The sequence below is a fragment of the Apodemus sylvaticus genome, chromosome 4, assembly GCF_947179515.1.
Source record: "Apodemus sylvaticus chromosome 4, mApoSyl1.1, whole genome shotgun sequence".
Taxonomy (NCBI): Eukaryota; Metazoa; Chordata; class Mammalia; order Rodentia; family Muridae; genus Apodemus; species Apodemus sylvaticus.
Genome location: NC_067475.1, coordinates 65,982,467 through 66,007,244, shown reverse-complemented (window position 1 = coordinate 66,007,244; position 24,778 = coordinate 65,982,467). Strand labels below are relative to the sequence as shown.

General features: G+C 40.8%; 1 protein-coding gene and 1 long non-coding RNA gene across 2 annotated transcripts in view; one reads left to right on the top strand and one right to left on the bottom strand.

Moving 5' to 3' along the window:
• Positions 1 to 388: 388 nt before the first annotated feature.
• On the top strand, positions 389 to 23,267 carry Sec22b (SEC22 homolog B, vesicle trafficking protein). The gene is made up of 5 exons (XM_052179658.1): positions 389 to 609; positions 6,567 to 6,676; positions 12,339 to 12,499; positions 14,297 to 14,443; positions 21,269 to 23,267. Exons 1-5 carry the CDS (start codon positions 535 to 537, stop codon positions 21,421 to 21,423), a joined length of 648 nt encoding a protein of 215 aa, XP_052035618.1. The 5' UTR covers positions 389 to 534; the 3' UTR covers positions 21,424 to 23,267.
• LOC127682916 (uncharacterized) overlaps positions 18,211 to 24,778 on the bottom strand; it is a 44,075-nt gene continuing 37,507 nt past the window's right edge. Inside the window, exon 3 of the long non-coding RNA XR_007977454.1 lies at positions 18,211 to 18,311. This is a non-coding gene — a long non-coding RNA (uncharacterized LOC127682916). The remainder of the gene's footprint in view (positions 18,312 to 24,778) is intronic.

Sequence of the window (24,778 nt, the reverse complement as noted above, 5' to 3'; positions counted from 1 at the left end):
TGTGCAGATCTCTTACCACAAACTGTTTAAGAACTTTGTGACAGCATAAACACCCAGGCAAGAAAACCCTCAAGAAAAAAATCTCTGCCGAGACATACACAGATTATAAAATATCATACATAAAATTTTCTGTAAAAAAAAAATTAAATCTGAAAATATTTACAAGCTTTACAGTTGCTTCATACTCCATTCGTCTGAGTTCGCTCTCAGTCCCCTGTTCAGCTTGAGATCCACTCCTCTTCCACAGACACCACTTAGTGAAAACAAAAACGAAAACAAAAATCACAAATGTGGGCGGGACTTGCTCAGAGGAATGACTGCGGAACTAAAGTTCCGGTGGTTGTGGTTCTCGGTGGGACACCAATTGGAAGGACCGGTAGTGGAAAGCTCTGAAGCCGTTTCCGGCCACCTCAGCGGGAAGCGGAGACGCCAGCACCTAGCTGTTGGGGACCTCAGCCGGAGGTGTAACTGGCCACCGCGGGAGAAGAAGAAGGGGCAGTGACCGAGGCGGCCGGGTCTCCGTAGCCAGGGAAGATGGTGCTGCTGACCATGATCGCCCGCGTGGCGGACGGGCTTCCGCTGGCCGCCTCGATGCAGGAGGACGAGCAGGTAGGCTGCTGCCGGAGCCCGAGCTCGCCCTGCTCCGAGCTATGGATCCCTTCCTGGGACCAGAGAGACCCTCGGGACCTCACAGACCCGCCGTCCCCCTCTCTCGAAAGCTCTTTTACGGTTTGCTAGGGGAGATGTGAGGGGAAAAAATCTTTGTCGAAGGAGTTTGGTGTTAACTGTTCTCTTTACACAGAAGCTTATCTGTGTCTAATTTGATCGCCCTGTTTGTGATGACTTTTTAGGGACCTTCTTAAAATGTAGGACTTTTCTTTTCGGCCGCTGTTAAGGCTGCTGACTAATACATCTGGGGAAGATCAACCCCTCGTTTCTTCACCTCGTTTTCCTGTAGCACTTGATCCTTGACCGAGCTTGATGACATATTTTGATAGTGGATGAGGTAATATTACTACTTATAAAGTTGTCACGGTTCAGTAAAGTGCCTACGTTCACAGTTATGCCTGACGTTCACCTGCTCCAATGAAGTATATAATTCACAGGAGCCCAAGGGTGTGATCTGAACAAAGGAGACTGGGGGGCGGGAGTCTTAGAGAATGCTTACTTTGAAAAATATTTTTCCCATGAATGGAGAAGAGAGGGGCACAGTCTGGCCGCTTGTATTGGATTGTAATGGAGGAGAGGGGCCAAAGCAGATTTGGAGTGCTACTTAATACTAGTGGGCCCCTTCTCTCTGCTTTGAAATTTTTCTGAAAAATTCATGGATTCTCTCATAATTTTAAACTTGGTATTTATTTGATATTGGTCTGCCAAAATGGGTTTGTTTCATTGATGAGAAATTCTCCACAGAAGTGGCTTTTTTTTTTCTGATTGCAAGTCTATCATTTCTCTTTATTGATTTTGATTTTAAATAATAAGCCTTTCTGAACCTTTAATGTCTGCAGAAGCATCCATCTTAGACTCATTTTTACCATCATCACAGTAGACAAACGTTCTAGGCTGCCTCACACACAGAGCACTGAGCTGAGTCTGCTAAGGACAGGATTTCTTTGGTCCTCCTCACACCACCCATGTGTGTGCTCGTATTACCCTTCCCAGAGGCTGTTAGGCTTTCAGAGAACAGGCCACTTGCTTAAAGTCACACAGCTACCAGTAGGGTAATGCAGTGTGTCCTGGGTTTTTGTTGGTGGTGTTGCTGGTGCTGGTGGTTTGCTTTGGGGGTTGGTCTGTCCTTAGGAGGGACTGTTCCCATTTGGAGCTGGATGACACTTTGTTGGGAGAGACTGTACTTGTAGGATGTCTATCCTTGGCCTCTACTTCCAGATGGCAGTAGCACAATTCCTGTCCCACTAGACGTTTCCAAAAGTTCCTTTAGGGACAAAATCAGTCCTGATTGAGAATTGCCAGTTTCAGTAGTCAGTATTGTATTAAGCTATTGTTTTTAAAATCAGTATCAGTTTGGCTCTAGACCAGAATCTTAGCTCCTAATCATTATTCTGTTCTGTCTTGTTTAAGACTTTTCAACCATGTATTCACGTCTTACTAACGTAGAAATAACTTTAAAAAAAAAATTGGGACAATTTCCAGTTACCTAGAGCTTGCATTGAACTGATCCCTCTGCCTTAGCCTTTTGAATGCTAGAGTTATAGGTGCACACCGCCACACCAAACTCAGGCATAGCTTTTAAGACAGATTATCTTGACCAAATAGTCTTATATTAAGTACTCTAATTGTCTAAGCCAAAGTAATTCATATACTTTTAATTATTTGTACTGGTACAACTTGAGTTATTTTTAGATGTTTACTAGGTGCCAGTCCCTGTATAAGCTCTTAACTAGCTTATTACTGAAGATGACTGGTATTCAGATAAGACAGTAAGGAGAATAACATTCACATATAATACAGAATGTTTTCTACAGTGTTGACTGCTTACCTAGTAATTTAGGCTTAGGACAGGTAGAGAAACAACCTTTTCTTCACAACCCCAGACTCGCTGACTGATAATCCTGCCCCTTTCCTCCTCCTTTCTTTTCTTTCTGTTTTTTTTTTTTTTTCTTTTCTCTACAATGACATTTTCCTTTGCAGCTTCTTTTATCTACCTTTCTATCTCAAAAGTATTGTATTTGCCTTAATTCTGCACCAGGTCTGGAAGGACGGTTCAGATTTGGAAAAGGTGTTGGAGCTCCCAGGTAGAGCACAGGAGCTCCAGAACAACAAGTGGCCTACCTGCTGTGTACTTGAGCTGCCTCACACCCTTGTCCTGTCAGGGCAGTTACTGTAATTGCCTGTAGAGGAAAATGGCTGCTTCTTGGCTCTTGGTCCAACTGGCCTTTGACTGACTGAGTTCATCAAGGATTTATCAGTGATAAGACCTAGCTAAACATTCTTGGAAAATGCTAGTGATCTTTGGCAATACTGATGTAGGAAGTGGGAGATAATGGAAAGGGGACTCCGATGCACCTTCATGAGGTCATCATCCATGATGTTCATGATGGGGTAGAACTTGGTTGTCGTGCTCCTGTAATTAACCTCTCACCTGTGCCCGTTAAGTAAACCTGGCATACTCATTGGTTTGTAAAACAATTGAAACTGAAACATTCTTAGAAAGGTAAAGGGTGATATTTGGTATCACTAGTTGTCCACTAGGCCTAGGAGAGATGGGGAAAGTCCTGAAGTTCAGAGGAAATCACTGTCTTGTACCTTTTGTAGTACAGAGACAATCTTCATGCTAGTGGATAATCTTGTTTGCCTCATGGCAAATTCAGCTGTTCTCACTCTCTTTGTTATGGGATCACTAACATATGTCATAGAGTGGACCGAGGCTTGCTCTCTACATGAAGTAGAAAGCACAGACAGGGCATCTACGTATTTTTAGCTGGCTAAGTGACTGTGAGCCCTTTGTGACTTTGACATTGAAAGCAAGCTAAGTCTGTCTGTAAAGCACTGGATAAGTTGTTTTTGTTGGATCTTCATTAGTTCCCATACAGCTCCATGAGCTTTTCTTGTGAAGTACGTGAGTGACAAGACTTTGTCTAGAAGGTGAGTCTACTGTTGAAACGATTGTAATCATGGAAGTGGAGTGTCATAGTGCTTGAAGAGGGTCTATATGTGTGGTCAGATTATCTAGGCCAAATCCTAGCTCTTGCCTTTCTAGCCCCATAGTGTCCTTGGCCAAATTTGGCTTCTAAAGTAGAATAATGGTGTAATAACGCTAACCTCCTAGACTAATTTTGATGATTGTGAGTTAAATTATATTAAATGTTCAGAATAGTCCCTGACAGAAAATAAGCATTAACTTTGTTTATTTTTGAAGTGTTTTTCTAAGTTCTAGCCTACCTTTAAATTTACAAACCAAAATTGTATATAGTACTCTTTGTACAAGGATACAATGAACAGGGATGGATAAATAATTTTTATACTATAGAATTAATCCATGCTATTTAGAAAGTTTGGAGACTTATATAACCAAAAAGTCCAAGATGCTAATGATGCTTATTTTCAGTAAATCTTTACTTCAGATATTCTCATATTCTTCCCCTACCCCTTTTCTTCTCCCCCCTTCATGTGTAAAATTAATGTGTTATAATGTAAGACTAACTTTATTTTTCCATTTTACAGTGTACATGTTGAACATTGTCTCATACCATTAAATATTTTAATGGCTGCCTAATAGTCTGTTACATGAATATGCCAGAAAAATCGTTTAGCCAGGATGATTTTGTTCTTAGGAATGATTATGCCAGCTGAACTAGCAGTAGTGTCGGCTGCCATGCTATAATCTCGATGTAGATGTGTCCCAGTGCAGACATTACCCTTGTTCCTTAGCATATTCTGAAATTGTAGCATGCTTCCAACCATTATAGGTTATAATTGGTATGACTTTTAGTTTTGTTCTCTCAGGCTGTAGTAATATTTACATTATGCCTTATGAAGTTGGAAGGCTTATGCTAATCTTTATTTGATTGGCAGGGTTGTGGTTTTGATTTTGTTTGTTTGTGGATTGGGTTTTCTTCACTTTACCTTTAAGGTAAGGTTTTCATATGCTTTTAGCAATTGAAAACAATTGTTGTTTTATTGGTTTGGGAATGAAGATTGCATGTAAGTATCTTTTAGGATCCCTACATGATTCCAGTGTGAAGCCAGGTTGACAATCATATATGTTGATCTTCATTATCACGTTATAACACTTACAACATTAGTTGGGTGCATGTGCTGTTGTAGGTTCAGATCTCTTCATGCCATATAATGGCATGGTGAAGCAATCAGACTGATAAATACCATTCATATGTCGAAATAGGATATTGTACATTACTTCTTAGTGACGGAAAGCTTGTGGTAATATTTACAAATGTGTACTTACTTACTAGTCAGGATGGATGCATGTGTGCATACTGCTTAATATAATAATGCCACTATAACGTGGTTATATGGTAGTGGTTATTATAAGATACTGTTTAATGTGTGAATTGATATAATATCCACATACATATCCACATACATACATACATACATACATACATACATACATTGACACAAAAACATTTTCTCAAATGAATAGCATTATAACAGATCATTGCAATAGCAATGCTAAAAAAGATGAATAATCTGCAGTTATTTATTGAATGTACTCTGCCTGACTCTCTTGGCTTACATTACTTCATTACTTTCCTTATTTTTGAATTTCAGGTCATCATGTTTCTGCTTCTGCATCTTTGCATAGCTGCCATGTTCTAACTGCCTCCTCCTTTGTGCTGTCAGCTCAGTAGTATCTTCTCTAACAGCTTAATATTTCATGGTATGCTCCCTCCAAGTTAGACCCCAGACCCAAACTCTGGGAAAACTAATATAAGCACTTTTATTTCAGTGTTATGAGATATCTGCCAAAGGAAGGCTAGTCTATCTTTCAATACAAAATAAATAATTCTATAAGTGGAATAGCTAGGGCTTTCTGTTACATGGCAGTGTACATAAACTGGGTGGCTTATAAACAACAAAAGACACTGAGAAGTCCAAGATGACAAGGTTAGAAGATTTGGTGTCTGATTCTCATTCATAGATAGCAACTCTGTGTGAGACTTTGTGTGGTACAGGGGTCGGTCTAGCTTTCTGGGATTTCATACAGGGACATCAACCTCAACCATTAGCACTCCATTGTCATGACTGAACCTCTCCCAAAGGCTCCACTTCCTTCCATCAGCCTGGTGGTGAAATAGATCTTGGCTTACAGATCTGGCCAGTAGAGACCTTCAGACCATAGCTAACAGGGTGTCCTCCTCTCCTTCTCAGGAAGAGGGTGGATTCACAATGTGTATTTGTTTCTCATTCTTCATGTACTGCCTTTCTCCTTTGAATCTAGTAGGTTGTTAAGGCATGAGGATTATCCTCTGAAAATGATGTGACTACGGAATGCCCCTCCTTTTCTTTTTAAGTGTTTTCTGCTTTCTTTTTCATGTTCAGGAGATACATGAGTGCTGTCCTCTTTGTCGGGATCCCTCTTTATCCCAGCTTGCTGCCACACTGGAGAAGCAGCTAGATCGATGTACTAAAGGGCAGTCGCCGGTCTTGCCTGGCTGCAGTGGCAGTGTTTAGGCACGCACACACAGTTTTATTAAATGCTCTTTCACTCTTGTGGAAGATTCTGCTGATACTCCGGCATTTAAAAAGTGATGGGATCCATCAGTCTTCACTTCTCAGAACTTTCTTCAGAGTGTGTGCAGTATGGTGTTATGAAATATCTGATAGTAAAAGCACACCAAACACCTTGCGTGTAGTTGACATGCACACTTTTCCTTCTTGACAATTACATGTTGGAATGTTGGAAATACTAGGAGTTAGCTTTTCTTATTTGTTCTAAAAGTAAGATTTTTTTTCCATTATTGAAATGAATCAATATTGCTAAATGAAGGACCTTATTTACCTAATATTCTTATGATGTCATGCTCTTCTCTCTGATAGCTTTGTGTGTATGTATTAAGTTTTTCAATGAAATTATCTTTTTTCAGTCAGGCCGGGACCTTCAACAGTATCAGAGTCAGGCGAAGCAGCTCTTCCGAAAGTTGAATGAGCAGTCCCCTACCAGATGTACCTTGGAAGCAGGAGCCATGACTTTTCAGTGAGTATAGAGCTGACTTTTTTGTGTCCGTTGAAGTATGAAACACAGTTATATAATACCTTGTAAGAATATCACAGTAGGGTCTGGAAAGATGGCTCAGAGGTTAGATCACTTACTCTTCTTGTAATGGACCTCAAGGTTCAGTTCCCAGCACCTATACAACCAACCACCTCTAGCTGTAGGGTATCTGATGCCCTCTTGTAGCCTTCAAGGTTACCTCAACTCACATACATAATGCCCCTCCCACACATACTCTATTTTTAATTGTGAATTTAAAATAAATGAGCATAACCATAGTTCTTAAATCCTTAAAAAAGTAATAGTGTGTTGTTTCCTTGTATGATACTATGTGCGTGAGTGTGTGTGTGTGTGCATGTGCCGCCAGTACCAGAAGACAGCCTCGAGTGTCATCCTCAGGCTCCACCCCCTTTCTTCCTTTTGCAGCCATGTTTCTCACTGGCCTGGGACTCTAAAGTAGGCTAACTAGCTGGCCAGTGAGCCCCAGGGATCCCTGCCTGCCTCCTCCTCCAGTGCTGGGCTTATAAATGTGTGTCATCACACCTGCAACTTCTTCTTCTTTTTTTTTTTTTTTTTTTTATGTGAGAACACTGTTGCTGTCTTCAGACACACCAGAAGAGGGCATAGGATGATCCCATTACAGATGGTTGTGAGCCACCATATGATTGCTAGGAATTGAACTCAGAACCTCTGGAAGAGCAGCCAGTGCTCTAAACCACTGAGCCATCTCTCCAGCCCCACCTAGAATTTCTTAAAAACACATTCAAGGTTAAACTTGGGGCATCAAGCTTGCAAGGCATGTAGTGTACCAATTAAGTGGTCTCTCCAGCCCAGAATACTAATGGTTTCTTAAATGTAAGTATAGCTTTAAAACTACAATCTGTTCATAGAAACACTTTTTCAGACTCTATTTCTAGAACGCCAAAAATCTTAATTTTTTTTAAGTTAACATGTTTACAGTAGTATAACTTGTTAACCTGTGTCTATTCCATATCTGTTATGCAATAATAGATAACTTCATGCTTTAGGAACATCTTGAAGGCTGACACAAATAGGCTATTACTCCTGCTCAAAGGCTCACTAACAGTGACTCAGACCAGTTCACATAACAGCTGCAAGCTGTGGTTTTTCCTCTTCAAAGGATTTCTCAACAAGAATTTTAAGCAGATACATACATATTTAGCATCTTGCTTTATACATTGGGGATAGACAATAAATATTTAAAATCTGTAAGAGAATTTTAAAGCATCTAAGGCAGTGGCTATAGAAGTGTTGGGTTTCTGTTTAGTTTCCATTACTGGGGATTGAACCCAATGCTCTCATGCATGACCGACAAATACCCTAGCACTGAATGATATCCCCAGACACTCATGGTTATGGACTGCACAAAGCTAAGGGACAATGGAAGGCACAGTGCTACTTGTCTCAGGGCTGTACCAGAATACCTTCAGACTCAAATTAAGGGTGGAAGGTTTATTTTTGACTCATAGAAGAGACAGTCCATCACAGCAGGAGAGTCCTAGTGGGAAGGGCTTGAGGTAACCGGTCCTGTTGTACCTGTAGTCAGGAAGCAGACAGGGGAATACTGCCGCTCAGCTCGCCTCATCAGTCTGGGGTGTCAGTCCATGGAGCACTGACATTTAGGGTGGTCGTCCATCTCAGTTAACTCAATGCAGAAACTCCCACAAAGATGTGCCCAGGGATTCTCCTGGGCTATTCTAGGTCCTGCCAAGTCAATATTGACCATCACAGGAACTTTATTGGACTTTTAATTATCTACAGATAATTGTTGTTAAATAATAACATGCCAAGTTGAATCTTTAAAAAACAGAAAAGGTTGAAAAGGAAAGATGTTACAGGAAAACAGGATCAAGTAAGTAAGCTTCGCTGTGCCAGCAGCACAGTGATGAGGTCTGTTGGGACCAAGAGGAGCTGCTAGTTTAACAGAAGACCAAACAACCCATAAGCAGTGTGAAACAAAAGTACTTCATCTTATCAACAGCAAGTGTCTTTTAAAAAGAAAATGTTAAACACATTTTGTCAGGTAGTTACAAATTATTAAAGCATGTTTTTTAGGTACTTTATTTTAAACACCAAAAAATATAGCCATTTGCCCAAATGAGGTAGTGTGCACCTGTAGTCTAAGCTAACCTGAAGGCTAAGGCAGGAGAGCCGCTTGAGCCCAGCCTAGAGAACTTAGCCAAAAAAAAAAAAATGCTCTGTGTGTGTGTGTGTGTGTGTGTGTGTGTGTGTGTGTGTGTGTGTGTGTTTAGTTATATGATACAGTTATCTTCCATACCCACAGGTTCGCCTTTGTGGAAACCATGTCTGTAACCAAGAACCACGCATTGAGAATATTTAAAAATATAAAGTATCTGCATGAAACACATGTGGGGTTTGTGGGACTTTTTTCTTATCATTATTTCCTAAACAATATAACAGCTATTTATAAGGCATTTATATTCTATTAGGTGTTTAAGATAATTTGAAGTCTACAAAAAGATCTGCATGGGTTTTATGCAAATATTCCACCTTATATAAGGGACTTAGGCATCTTCCAGTTTTAGTAACTGTGGGTATCCTGGAGGTGATCCGCTGCAGATCCTGTGGGAGGACTGAATCTCCACAATGTATAGAGAACGAAAGACCTGGGAAGAAAGTTCCTTCTGATTTCACAGCCTGGTTTTTCCTACTAAAGTGCTGGTAAAGGCCGCTTCTTCGCCAGACCTTGTGCTGTCTGCATGAATGCCCATCCTTTGCAAGGAGCCTGTGTTGCAGGATTTCCCTGTCCAATCACAGTAGGGTAGCCAAAGGCCTGTGATTGGACAGGGAAAAGAGCAGTGGAGCAAAGAGGAGAGAGACTGGGAGCGCCTCAGGAGAGCGGAGCGCCTCAGGAGAGGGGAGCAGAATGGACGTCGAGGTGATATTATCACAAGGTTAGATTAGGTGGGATAAAGCTTTTATCATCATTTGGCTCTGAAATTACTGTATTGGCAGTGTTGGCTCACAACAAGCTAGCATTCTTCCCAACAGAAGTCAGCACAGCGCTTTAGAGCAGGGCGAGTTAAACTTTCCACTTACTGTACTTTCCTGTCCACAGGGTTCTTATATGACCGTGAGTGTGTAGGTGCATAAAATGAATGTGCAAACTAAACATTTACTGATCATAAGTTATTAAACATTTATTTTTAAATAATTCTTTGGTATACAAATAAATTTTATGTTTAACACTTAAGCAAATTTGCATGCTCATGAGAGGAATGTGTTTTACATAAAGGGTTAAGTCTGGACTGAGTATTTGATTCTATGGGATGTAGAATGTCTTCAGTACTTTTCATAGTTTATCTTCATTTGATTTTATAATCTTCATTGGTGAGGACAGGGCTTTGCATTACTGTATAGTGTAAAATGGCAGAAGTGTGGCTAAGGCCATTTTAGAAACTGGTGAAAATTCTGTTCAGATTTCAAGGAAAAATTCATTTAATGAAATTTGCAATAAAAATTTAATACAACTCAAGTCAGCAACTCAAACAGTAAATTTTAAAATCAAACATGCTAATAATAAAATGGGTAGTTCTTTGATAGTTATGTAGTAGGGAATGATGCCAGAAAAATGTCTTTGTTTTCTATTATCAAATCATCATTCTTTCTTTAAGAGCAGAAAACTTGATGTGTACCATGTGGGAACATTTCAGTGGTGACACAGAGCAGGCTCAGGTCTGAGCGCTGGTGTTTGGGGCTTGACATCCTGTGCAAGGCACATGCGTGTGTTCAGAAAGCAGGCTGCAGTAAAGCACACTGGCACCATTGGAAAGCCCTGCTGGAAGGACACCTTGGGCTCACAGTTTTGCTCATTCGAAAACAACCTAGTGTTGCTGGATTTTCAGCAGTTCCCACATTCAGCTGCACAGTGCTGGACAGGTTACAGTCCTCAGGTTAAAGAAACATAAATAAGGTACTTTGAAGAAAGCAATAAATTCCTATTTGGGTGTTTGAAGAAAGGGACTAGAATAAAAGGGAATATAAAATTTCATACACACACACACATACACACACACACAAAATTACAGAAGCTTGAACCTATGAGAACGAATGGAATTTCTCCTGGTGTATAAAAGCACCACGGTGAGAAAACAGCATAAGCCTCTGTGTGGGACCTAGTTGGCTAGAGACACCATGCCATTTGACTATATGGTAAAATGTGACTTCAACATTTCATTTGAAAGGCTGTAAGTACTATTGGCAGGATATGATTTTACTTGACCGATAGTGTGTGTCCCTGAAGCTTTAAGTAGAACAGTAAGCCCTGCTTACTTCTCTGGGAATGAGACCAACGTTATAAATGACAGTGCAGATTAATATCAAGGAGATCTTTAATCCAACGCCGAAGCAAGAGGTAGGACAGCAGTGGTAGATATTAAACGTTACTCTGTGCCTGGGAGAGTGTGTAAGGCTTTAGATTTTCCTTTGTGGGGCTCTAGGATGTCTCAGGAGTCAGGAGCAGAAGGCAGGAATGTGAGATTATATCAGACTGTCTGCTTTTAAACCACCCAAACCAAAGAACTTCTGATTTTATCTACTGTATATATAAGCCCTATTAGTATATGTGTTTTTGGAAGAACGAGTACTGTACTTAGCCAGGCAATGGTGGCACACACCTTTAATCCCAGCACTCAGGAAGCAGAGGCAAGCTGATCTCTGTGAGTTCGAGGCCAGCCTGGTTTATAAAGTGAGTTCCAGGATAGCTAGGACTACACAGAGAAACCCTGTTTTGAAAAACAAAACAAAAACAATAAAAGGTTTTAATAGGCTCTTAGTAAATTTTCTTTTTCCCAGGAATATCCCAGTCACAAAGCCCTTTCCCAGAATGCTAGAGAGCTTATTGTCCCCAAAAGGAATCCCACAAAAAATTCCTTTAGTGAATGATTTCCAATTGATTAGAATCCTTCTAGCCAGAAATAGGCAACATGACTATTTTTGAGGTGCTTTTTGATGTGTCAGTAAACATTTTCTCATTTAACTTCCTTTTTTTTCCATAAATTTTTAGTTTTTTTTTTTAATGTTATGACTGGAAGGACTTAATATCTGTTCATTAATATGTTTTTCATACAGGTTCAAAGGGTGGATGGAGTCTTCACACCTGTAGCTCTCAAAAATGACCTTTTAGGTATTAATATATATTAATTGAAAATGTATAATGAATAAACAATGCCTACCCTCTTTTGGATATTTTTTTTCTATTTAATTTTATGTTTATGAGTGTTTTGCCTGTGTGTGTGGGTGGGTGTGTGGGTGTGTGTGTGTACGTACACAGTATGTACATACTTGGTGCCCACAGAGGTCAGAAAAGGGGTTCAAATCCTCTGGAACTGGAGATACAGGTGGTATGGGCCAGGTATTGGGAATGAACTCAGGTCCTCTGCAGGAACAAGAAGTGTTCTTAAGTACTGAGCTGTCCTTGCCAATCCAGGTCTTTTGGGTATATGTTTAATAGTGGGGAGATGGTTGCTAACAATTTGTGATCTGAAATGAACATTTTGACTTAGACGGACTATTTTCTGAAGTTGATATAGTTCTAAAAGTCAGCTTCAACCTGAAGCACCATTACTTCATAAATAACCTTGTCTTGCTTCTTTCCCTCCAGCTACATTATTGAGCAGGGGGTGTGTTACTTGGTTTTGTGTGAAGCTGCCTTCCCTAAGAAGTTGGCCTTTGCCTACCTAGAAGACTTGCACTCAGAATTTGATGAACAGCATGGGAAGAAGGTGCCCACTGTGTCTAGGCCCTACTCCTTCATTGAGTTTGGTAAGATTAGAGCCTGCATTTCTCTATTCAGGGAGTAGCACTGGGGAGAAACTTTTTGATATGCTGCTTATAATATTGACATGTTTCCCCCTGGAATGTACCTGGGAAGGTTTGATTCATTCCCCTTTCCAAATTTACCTTTTTTTTTTCTTTTTGAATGGAGAAGGCTTCCTTCTTACCAGTAAATTCATCTAGTCTTGTCCTTTTCCTTGCAGAACATGTACCTTTTGTTGTCTCATTTGATTCCTTATTAGGATTATTTGTAACAAATGAACATTTGCTACATGAAGTCTACTTGATTATCTTATAACTGAGTTCTGTTTTCCAACCTATAGACTCACAGTAAGACTAATTTTATAGAAATCAGGATTTGGAAATCAGGAAAAATGATGAATTTTTATTTCAATAGAATAAGAACCTCTAATTTAAAAATATATGGTATTTGAAAACCCTCTTTACTACATTCAGAAGTAGCAAGCAAAAGAGTTTATATTTGCACAGGAATTGTGGGAAAGTTCAGTACCAGTCAGACCTGTAAAGACTGTGCTGTCAGTAGGTCAGAGGACATGGCCTGTGCACGGTAAGCAGCAGGAGCAAGAACAGGTAGAGTCAGAATACATTGCATGAAATCTTTTGTCAAAAGAGAAACATTTTTATGCCTTAGAATTTCTAAAGTTTTCAGGTGTGTCACCTTGCTTTATTATAATAGAGAAAAATTGGCCATATGCTAATTTATATGATGTATAGTTTTTGTTTAATGTTATTTTTCTGGATGATACGTTTAGTAAATCCAAGTGACTAATAAGACAAGATCACAAAGGAAATAGATGGCTCACCCAAGTCCGCTTCAGGGGAGTAAAGATGGGAATGGACTATAAAGTAATTCCAGGTATGGTACTTGGGACCATAAATAGTAGTTGGCTGAACCCTCAGGCTGAAGATGTAAAAGGGAAGGCTCAGTTTCTGAACTGAAGGAGAATATTTAGGGGAAGACCAACTTGAGAGGGGCAGAGGCTTTAGTGGGGGGTACTGCTCGTCCACAGGAGTACTCAGGAAAGTGGGAGTCGGTGTAAATACCCTGAGCGCACTACCTGCTCCCCTGCCACAGGACTTGCTTCATGGCCAGACCCTGACTAGAAATGGGAGGGCCAAGAGCCCACTGATGTGCCCCACCCAGGTCACCTTCCCCAAGTGCAGCGAATGGAGTAGGCGTTGAAAGCCAAGTCAGAGGTGTCAGCACACATAGCAGGAGATTGGGCAAAGGCTGAAAATGTTTCTAGAGGAGGTCGTTCCTGCAGTTTTGAGAAGGCACACGTGTAGGCTACAGATGCGTGGGGCTGCAGCTCTGTATTGGAATTTTTGGAAGCTTTCTATCACATTTGATTTGAAGTTGAAGCATGAGGTAAGTTTGGAAAGTAGGCTGCTGGTTGATCACTAACTCTTTGAATAATGCCAACATTATTTTAGGGGATGGGCAGAACTAAGTAATGAAGCCCAAAGGGTTCTCTGAATACAGATTGAAATCTTTCTGTCTTCAGGAAAGGTTTACTAGAATGGGTGTGGTTATCTCTAAGGATTCTGATGGTAAATGCCTTAGACTCAGAGATTCTCAAGGGACATTTTCCTGAATGATCACCTAAACATTTCACAACTGAAGAGGTCAGAGCTAACAGCAGACAGATGTGGGAATAAACACAAGACCGTGGACAGTGGCTGATTAGGAATAGACTCAAGTTGATTATCTTCACTGACTTGAGGAAGAGAAAAGTTGGTAATGGTTACCTGTCCTCACTCTAGATACCTTCATTCAGAAAACCAAGAAACTCTACATTGATAGCCGTGCTCGAAGAAATCTAGGCTCCATCAACACCGAATTGCAAGATGTGCAGAGGATCATGGTGGCCAATATTGAAGAAGTCTTACAGCGGGGAGAAGCACTCTCAGGTATCTGAAATCGATGTCAGAGATCAGTTTGTCAGAGTCTAATGGGCCTCTCAGGAAATCATTTATGAGGGATTAATTGCATGGCAAAGTTCCTGATGTGATAGGATTTGTGTCTTGCGTGGTTAGTCTGTGTACTAAACAGTGTAAGGACTCACAGCACACTGCATACAGAACAGTTGGACCAGTTATGTAAATTAAAAGGAAGACTGAGAGGCTGTTGCCAAGGATTTCGTGCTAGCTGACTCTTTGGGAGGCATCACTGCTGCTATAAATTTATTCAGGGTTATAAAATGCCATTTTCTTCAAGGCAGTCCTCTTTTGAGAAACATTTAAATCTGAGACTATAATGAAAGATCAGCTTCCTTCATTAGTCAGTTGAGTATTGTCTGGAAGGTGTGGTGCTCTCTCTGTACATGGAAAATGAGACTGTAAATACGTGTCATTCTCCCAGGTTTACAGACACTGTGTCTCAGCAAGGTCTTTTTTTTTTTTTCTCCTATTTTTTTTTTTAATGATATTCCTCTGACTCACAATGTTGTACTTTTTTTAAAAAAGGATTTATTTATTACATGTACAGCATTTTGCCTGCATGTATGCTTGCATATCAGTAGAGGGCACCAGATCTCATTATAAATGGTAGTGAGCCACTATGTGGTTGCTGGGAAGTGAACTCAGAGCCTCTGGAAAAGCAGTCAGTGCTCTTGGCCCCTCCTTGCCATTCTTTCTTTTTTTTTTTTCCTCAAGACAAGGTTTCTCTGTCTGTCCTGGAACTCACTCTGTAGACCAGGCTGCCCTCGAACTCAGAAATCTGCCTGCCTCTGCCTCCCAAGGGCTGCCACCACTGCCCTATCTCCTTGCCATTCTTAACAATGCATTGACTAGGTATCACCTGTCCTTTCAGGAACTGAAGACAATATCCTTGTCCTTGTAGCTCAGGTCACACTGGTCTCTCATCTTGGACTCTTAAAACACTTCATTATACAATCTTGAGCATGTACTGTGTAGTATGTATGCTGTGTAGTCTGTTTGTATGTATGTATGTATTTTTATGTGTACACATAAATATGGAAGCAAAGTTAGCTCCCAGTGCTGTTCCTCAGGTGCCATTCACCTTGGTGCTGTGAGGCAGTCTGTCCCTGGCCCGTGGTTTTCAATTACACTAGGCTGACAAACCCAGGAATCCACCCATTTGTCTCCCAGTACTGCAGCTATAAACATATTCCTCCCTACCCCCAGACTTTGTCATGTTAGTTCTGCGGACCTACTCAGGTCTTCAAGCTGGCGAGGCAAGCACTTTACTGTCCAAGCTCTTTCCTTGGCCCTGTCTATTATAGATCTATTTGACAGATTTTTAAAAATCTTTGCAGTGTGTGTTTTGTTGTGTAAGAGTGTGTAATTATGTGTGCACACTTGCTGTATATGGAACCTCAAGTATTGATCCTTGTCTTCTATGTAATTGGGACTCCATGAAGTTTTATATGTTTGTTTGTTTAAATTCAGATAGTGTCTCACTGTGTAGCTCTCTGACTGGCCTGGAACTCACTGTATAGATCAGCCAGGCCTCAAACTCACAGAAATCCACCTTCTTTTACCTCCCTAGTTCTGGGACTAAAGTCATGTGCCACACGCCACAGGACGGTGTCTCTTGTCTTCGTAGGCCAAGCTAGCTGGCCTGAGCTTCTGAACATTCTCATGGCTTCTCTCCTCACACCTCAGAGCTACAGCATCTGGCTTTAAGTAAATGTTGAAAATTTGAACTAAAGTTTTCATGCCTGTGTGACAGGTACTTTATCCACTGAGCCTTCTCCATAGCCTGTATCAAACACCTATAAAAATATATTTGTTACTAATGTGTCTTATGTGTAAGACATAAATCTATAACACTTACATAAATCTATATTTAACATAAATATTTAAAAATATTTTTGGCTTTTTATGTTTTTGAGATGGTCTTTTAACATTTTTTATATTAATTTATTTTATTTTATGCTTATGGGTATTTTGTCTGCATACATGTATGTATGTGTACCACATGTGTGCTTGCGTGCACGCACGCTCACAGTAATGAGAAGAGGGCCTCAGATCTCCCAGAATTGGAATCATGAATCTATCCATCATGTGCATGCTGGGAACTGAACCTCTGTCCTTTACAAGAGCAGCACATGCTTTTACCCACTGAGCTATCCCAGCCCTAAGACGGGCTTACTGCAGACCTCTGACTTGCCTGGAACTGTGTGCCTCTGCCTCCTAACTGCTGGCATTACAAGTGTGTCTTACTATGCCCATCTTATGGAAACATATATAAGGTAAATTAAGTCAGTATGTAAATGAAGTAGAGACTTTTCAATGATGGTGATTGTATTATCTAGAATGATTTTAAGTTATAGATATCTGGATAAAATTAGATCAAAATATATTTGATATGTAATGTTATTTGAACATTAGATATGGCCATGTAAACTCTTCATTTTTGTATGCTTATGTTTTTGTATTTGTATTCGTGTGTGTGTGTGTGTGTGTGTGTGTGTGTGTGTGTGTGTGTATGGGTGTATACATGAAGTTGTATGTCTGTGCTTGGGAGCCAGAGGTTGATATCTGATCTTTCTCCACTGCTTTTCACCTTATTTATTAAGTCAGGCTCTCACTGACCTGGGGCTCCCTGGGCTATGCTGGCCAGTGAGCTCCTGGGATCTGCCGGTCTCTGCTCCCCAGAGTGGCTGTACAGACATGCAGTGCTGCACCAGGCTGCTTGGGAGAGATGTAGACCTGAAGTCAGGTCCTCAGGTCTGAGTGGCAGTTTCTTGCAAACTAAGCTATCCCTCCAGCCCTAGGCTCTTTGAAGATAGATTTTTATGAGCATTGTATGTCTCCCATACTTTTGTGGTTTTCATCATAATGATTACAGGTGGATTCCATAATAAGTATTTCTTATTTCAACTTTGCTGTATATTCATTAGCAGGTAGTTGCCTTTGTTGTGCATATAGAATTCAGCCTTTATGTCAGTAGCCCTCAGTTACCACAGCTTACAACTTCATATTCTTTGAACGTCAAATTTCCAGTGTGTACATTATTATTGTAATAGACTTAAGAGTTTCTACTTGAGATAAAGTAGACTAACAAAAAAATGTGTCTTAAACCCAAAATTCATATATCTCCACTTGTCCACCAAGTGGAGCTCTTGTAGAGCTCTTGTCTGCTGCAGAGGTGGCAGGCACACTGATGGACAGGGTATGCGCTTCTGCCTGTAAGTAGGTTAGCCTGCTTAGGGAGTGAAGGAACTATCTCAGGGACCAATTAACTGTAGAGTGGGGGACTCAGCATCTTCTGGGTGCTTTCTTGTTGTAGGGGATCTCCTGTGGTGTTTCTGTATTGTTTGCATTCATTACTTTTCTCCTTGCTGTGACCAAACACAGGTCAAAGCAGCCTGTGGAGGAAGGGTTTGGTGGGCTTCAGAGTTTGAGGGGATATAGTTAGTCTTGGCAGACTCTCGGAGTGAGTGTACAGCTTTGGTTCTTTCCCTCCTCTAATCACCAGTATAATTAGAGTAGCAGACCTGAAGGACAGTAGGGACTAAAGTCTCGGAGCATACTAGAACCCACTTTCTGCACCTAGGTCTATTCTGTAAAAAGTTACAGTCCCAAAATAGTGCCACTAGCCAGGGGACCAAGAAGTCAAGCACGTGAGTGTGTGGACATTATTTCACTTCCAGACCATAACACTTTCTTAATCTTCATCTGAAATAAGCATATCAGATCAGTTTTACAGACATTACTTTAATTGACATTTCTTTGTTGGTAACATTTGTGATCAGGAACCTTTTCCAGATGTGGCTCACCAAACGTGGTGTTCAGCAGAATCCATTGGTCCCTGGAATCAAAAAACAACAAAAAGAAAGAGCTATAATAATGTATATAAAAGGAGTAGAAAAATATGGACATGAAATGGCTTCTGAAAGTTGTTTTAAGTGAGGAAAAACATCCAAATAAAGTATATTTCAGGACAGTAAAAAGATTAGCATCCTTAAACAGTGTTTTCATCTTTTGTAACATTGATCTCAACCAGGTTCTCTTTCTAAATGCTTGTTTTATAGTTCATCCACTTTGTATGTAATGGATAATCTTCTGCATTTTCAGCAAGTTCAAATTACCTTTTGTTATTGCCTAATAAGTGATGAGTTGTGTTTCTTTACTCAAAGGTGTTACCTCTACAGAACTTCGAGTTCCACAAAGATCAGAGTCATGGGTGCTTTGATTCTCATGGTCCTCTGGCGCATCCCATGAACCTGTCATGTTGTAGAATCTGCCACATGGCTCTAAGGAGAGTCTTGTCTTTATATACCATGTATTTTAGAGGCTTCTATAGAGAGAGATACTCTAAAATATTACTTACTCCAGCCTGGGAGTGGTGCTGCAGCCATACCCTGGCAGGAGGATTGCAAGTCAGGACTAACCTTAGTTCCACAACAGTACCCCGGCCTTCAGCAGTCAAGTCATGGCTTAGTCCCTATTGCTTCGTGGTTCTTCGCCCATTTATTCTCAGCAAATGTAGTTGTTCAGCAATTGTTTTCATCAGAGTTTTAGTTTAATAAGAAATGGTATTGATGGAAATTTAGAAAAGATCTTAAGACAGATAAAGATTCCTCAAGAGAAAAAAGAAAGTATACACTGGAGATGTAGATTCTGGCTTCTCAAATGAATGGGTCATGGCAAATGTTTATTGAGCACTGACTGTATGCCCTGTTATATGTACTCGGGATACATCAATACACACATTAGTTTAAAACCCCTGTTCAGCTGGACATCGTTATGTTAAACAAAATGAGCCAGACTCAGAAAGACAAATACTGAGTATTTGTTCTCATATGTGTCAAAGGCAGCAGGAGAAGATTTAAAAGTCCTGTGATGGCAAAACAGGGCACTAATGAGGGGCAAGAAGAGGAGGGTGGGCGGGAAGAAGTTGGAATACATATAGTATAATGATACATATATCTAAAGGCTATTGGAATCCATTACTTTGTGTAATGTTAAAAAATTAAAATGGGAGAAAAAGATCTCTGAGCAGTTGAGGTAGCTTCTGGTGATGGCCCCAGAGACAGCTTGAGCATAGTCCGGTGAGCTCTCCTTGAACACTTCTGTCCCTGAGTCCTAGGACCAGCTGTTAATTTAGTAACTGTTGAACTTGTGTTAAGTAATACCATATTTCTCAATCAAAACCAGTCTGTTAAGTAACTCCAAATATTCCAAAGCTGTTGCATGTAGCTTTTGCTACCCCACCTTAATCCTGGGAACAGCCCTGCTACCAGCCCCACCCAGCTTCCCTTGAATCCATGGATAGAACACACACACACACACACACACACACACACATACACAGAGTTGTTGATTTCAATTTGCCCTTTTGGCATAATTGCTGGGCACTATCTCCTGCCTGGAAAAGTGTGCCCTTCTCAATATTCTTACCTCCACATCTCTCCACCTGCCCTAAACTTTAGTTGTCCCGTTACATCTAGTCCCAGCTGAACATCCATGACTACCCACCTGTGAGAGTGGCCTATATGGCCACCCCGTTTCGAGATCTCAATGGCTGGTCAACTATTCTCCATCAGAAGCACATTGAACTATCCTCTGCTTGCCTTCAGGGACCCGGAAGTCCCGCCTAATCTGTCCTGCCTGTCTCTTCCACCCAGCAGTTGGCTCATAGCTTCTTTACTGACAGATCAAGAGCCAATTGGGAAACAGTGCTGTAGTGTCACAATTTTCTCTACAGAAAGCATTGTCTCTTTTTCTTTCCTTTGAGAGTGTTTCACTAAGCAGCAGCGACTGGCCTTAGACTCCTGGTCCTTGTGTGTCTGCCGCCATGTTCCTGGGACTATAGGAGTGTGCCATCACACACCACTTATAAAGCAATATCCAAGGAAGAACAAACCAAGATTAGGAAACAGACTTTCAAAACCTGGAAGCATTGAAAAGTTGGAGTAGAATTCCTTGGTGTCAGTCAGAATGTTTGTTTTCATAGTTAAGCTATGTGAGCGACAGCCGAGGTACAAATGTTGGGGGCAGTCTTCATGGAAATGCTAAAGGCGTAACTTACTAGGCATTTGTGGGGTTTTGGTTCTTTAAGAACCTGTCACTGTATTTTAATTACAGTTTAACTTTTGTACGTGTATTGAAATGCTACATCTGATAGCTTTGATTTTGTAACAATCTTTACTCTGAAGAATCTTGAAATTAGCAATCACCATGGAAGTATAGCTTAGTACTGAGTGTCCTATTAATTGACCGTTTTTGGTTATCCTAGTCTTCTTAGGTGTGATTTAGACCATTTAGCATGTAAATATGATGATTAAGGATAGAGATGGTTCGTAGTGCTTGCTACTCTCGAAGAGGACCCACATTTGTTTCCCAGCACCCACTTCCAGTGGCTCACAGTTGTCTATGACTCCAACACCACAAGATTCAAGGCCCTCTTTTTACTTCAGCACGTCACGTGTACATGTGCATACACATAAAAAGAAACAAAACAATTACCAGGTCATGCTAAGCATTGAGCTGTGCAAGCCTAGCATGCCCCAGGACCCTCAGAGCCACACCAAAAAAGGGGTGGGGTGAGGATAGCTGCTACTACTGACCAAATGTTTGTCATATGCTGAGACCCTCACTCTAAAGTAGTCAGTATGTCTACTTATATTTTGATAATACAATTATTATTTTATTGTTAAACTCCATGATTTGTTTATCCTCCAGTCATTTTTGTTATTTTTATACCTTAATATTTTGATAAACTACTTTAGGTCTAATTAATGTTTTCTCTTTTTTTCTTTTCAGCATTGGATTCAAAGGCTAACAATTTGTCCAGTCTATCTAAGAAATACCGCCAGGATGCGAAATACCTGAACATGCGCTCCACTTACGCCAAGCTTGCAGCAGTGGCTGTATTTTTCATCATGCTGATAGTGTATGTGCGGTTTTGGTGGCTGTGAGATGTGAGCCTAGTCACTAGTAAGGGAGAACCTAGAACCCAGCAGGTGTATGTTTTCAGGAAACTGAGCTCACAGGGCTGTGTATTAGAATCCAAGTGGAACTTCTGCCTCTAAAGACCTTGCAAGAAAAGACCTGTCCTGAAAATGAAAGATGGCGCCTCGATTAAGGAAGCTTGACCCATGCGGAAGTCTCTCTGGGGTAGAAACTTTCTCTGGGTGCTAAGCCATATGTATTAGGGAACAGTAGGTTGTCTGTTTTGTTTCTTTCCCTCCCAGTACATTTGTGAGACAGCAGAACTGGGGCATTCTCTCTCTGATGGAGCCATCAGTGAGACTTAAGGTAGCCAACCCATTCTAGCAGCATCCTGAAATTCTGTCAAAGAAGGCGGCCCTTTGGGGAGTCCTAACTTTAATCGACATTCCTGTGATGGTAACGTGTGATTGACTTTCAAGTAAGACTCAAAGTATGTGAAGGTTAATTGCTTTGATGCACAGATCCTGTGTGTTGGCCATGTAGGAAGTTAACTTTTGTTTTCCTTTTATATTTTGCTTATTGCACAGTTGCTTTGTAATTAAATCAATTATATTAATATGCCTTGAAATTATATAGTATTGCTTGACTAAAAGGATGAATTTTTTTCTGTCATTTACTCTTTGTTGTTTTTCTTTTATTTTTTTTTTTTTTATTTTGTTGAGACAGGGTCTCTCTAGCCTCAGTTGACCTGGAACTCATGTAGACCAGGCTAACCTTGAAATTACAGAGATCCACCTTCCTTTTAACTCTCTTGGGACATTATTATTTGGGACTGTTTGGTCTCTGTAGAGTTGGTGTAGCACAGGGTAGTCAGAGGCCTGCTTTATGAGAAGAAAGGCCCAGTTCAGAGCTCCAGCTCTGCCTGCCCCTCCTCTCATGCTGCTTGTGTTCTCCCAATTCTTGGTTTTCTTTAGGACATAATTTGCTTAAATTCATAGTCTCCTGTCTTATAAATATCCTATCAGGATATTCACAAATTGCAAATGTGATGTATTCAGCAATGTAGTTAGTTAAATTTATTATCTTTGCAGATCAGCTATTCAGACACAAATACTCACATCCCTTATGGAGAACATCTCTAAGAGCCAGCTCCTCATTCCAGTTTCAGCTTATGTAAATTCTGCAAGAATGTTTTAGAGACAGATGACTCATGGACAGTGTGGCTTCTGTAACCAGTGAGAGTCCATCAGACTTCTTCCCCCTTTTTGCTCAGGGATAATGGGGATATCACCTTTCACCTTCTGAGGTAGAATTTTGTAAATGGGAAGAATAGGCCTTTTGAGTATTATCACAAGGGGCTACATATAACCTATAAGTCAGTCCTACACACACTGCAAACATCTCTTTAAATTGTACTGGAAAACGAGCCAACTTCTTATTTCTTAACATCTTTGGAAAGACTTTTGGTAAGCAGTTTTATAATCTAGGGATCATCACTGCTTTCCTATTCCTGGTGGAGGACAACAGTCTTACTTCCTTATGAGAAGCCTGGTAGGGATGCTTATTGTATTCCTAATAAGTACAGAACTAGAATAAATGTTCTTCTATTATGAGCATAAATCTGCCAATTAGAATTTTGTGCATGAAATACAAAATGGCTTTTTATAGAGAATAAGTGCTTTTAAGTCTTTAAAAGGCTTACCCCATAAATAATGATATTGGCAATAAAAACTCTTGGAAGACTAAAAACCCTAAGTAGTCGCACCATAGTACTTGGTGCTTCTCTAAGGATGGAGGGTGACAGCTCACTGTTGGGAGTTGCATGCTGCAACTTAATGGTCAGGATGAAATAAATACTTGTAGAATGTTACCTTCAGTGTGAGTTCTGTTGTCGGGTTAACCTTCGCGTGCAAGCAAACACACACACACACACTTCTCTTGTCTTCTACTTCATCTCAGTGGGCACTGAGCTCAGGGGGAGGGGTAATTGGTGAACAGAGGAACAAGGAACAAGAACGTGGTAAAGGCCGGGGCGATGGACAACGGGAAGACGGGATATGGCCTCTGGAGTGTGTTCTAAGAGGCTCGCAATAGGAAAATCTGAGCAGGCAAAATAGGTCAGCAGGCAAGCCGGAGCCCAAGCTGAAAGTGTAGCAATGTATGACCTTCATGAGGACACAGTACATGACAGCTGACTTGTTTCTAGAGAAGTAGGATAAGCATTCTAGACAAAGATGATGGTGTGTGTAAGGCATGTGTAGTAAGAGCGAGAGAGGCACATTGGTTCACCTTAGCACGGGAAAACTAGACTAGGGTTGCTTCACCTGCCAAGGGGTTGCCCCTTCTACAAAAAGATAGATTAGATTAGAAGTTTGGAGATGAAATGGAGCCGGGGGACGGGGCAGGGGCAGTAAGCAGACCAGTTTCAAGAAAGGTGATCCGAGGGTCCAGGTAAGGGGCTTATTGAGGTATGCTTTCAGCACTCTGCAAGCAAAGAGACTTGCTCTGAGGGACAAGAGTTAAACATAGTCCAAAGTCACAGAGCAAAAAGATGTCAGAGCCAAGATTTGAACCAGACAGTTTGGCTTCAGGCTTTGGTTTTGGCAGTTTAACTTTTCAGGTAAGTATATGAACTGGTAGATTTCACCATGGCGTGTACATACATGAGTCACTGTAATTTGTTTTCTCTTGTTCCTCTCCCTCAGGGCCTATTTGTGTGTGCCACCAACCCATTGAATAAAATAAGGACTAAAAAATGTATTTTGAATTTAGCAAGTTTAGAAGTCATTCTAGAGAGCCGAGCACACAAGGCCGCTGCAGGTGCGGGATTGACCACGCAGGGGAGACAGCCCTGCCCTTGAGGACAGCTGACGTGGCTGCTGTGACACTGAGCTTCGTTGTCTGTTTTAGTAAACACCTCATGGTGTCACAGTTTAGAAGTATTTGACACATTGACATATACCTGCTTATTTTTATGTCTAACAGTAGTTCTTGAGCTTCATGAGAAATCTTTGTGAGACAGGTAAAAGTTGTATCTCCAGGAAATGCGTGTCACAGCCCTGTTCATTAAGTTATGGTGGCCCATGGTCTTTCAGTTTGCTTTAAATGCACAGCATATAGAACTCAAAAGTTAGGTGCCCAGAGCCCTTGAAAACCACAGTGAGTTGGAGGAGCTCTACAGTCCGAGCTCTAAGTTCAGGGTGAGAATTGTCTTCAAAAGCTACTAAGCGCACAGAAACAGTCCTGTCGAATATTCTTGTAACATATTCAGGACTACACTTTTATTTTCAGTGCTCATTACTTCAATCACATGTAAGGAGTTAAAAACTTATATATGTACGTCTTCTTCAAATGCAAGGAACAAAGTAGATGAACTAGGCC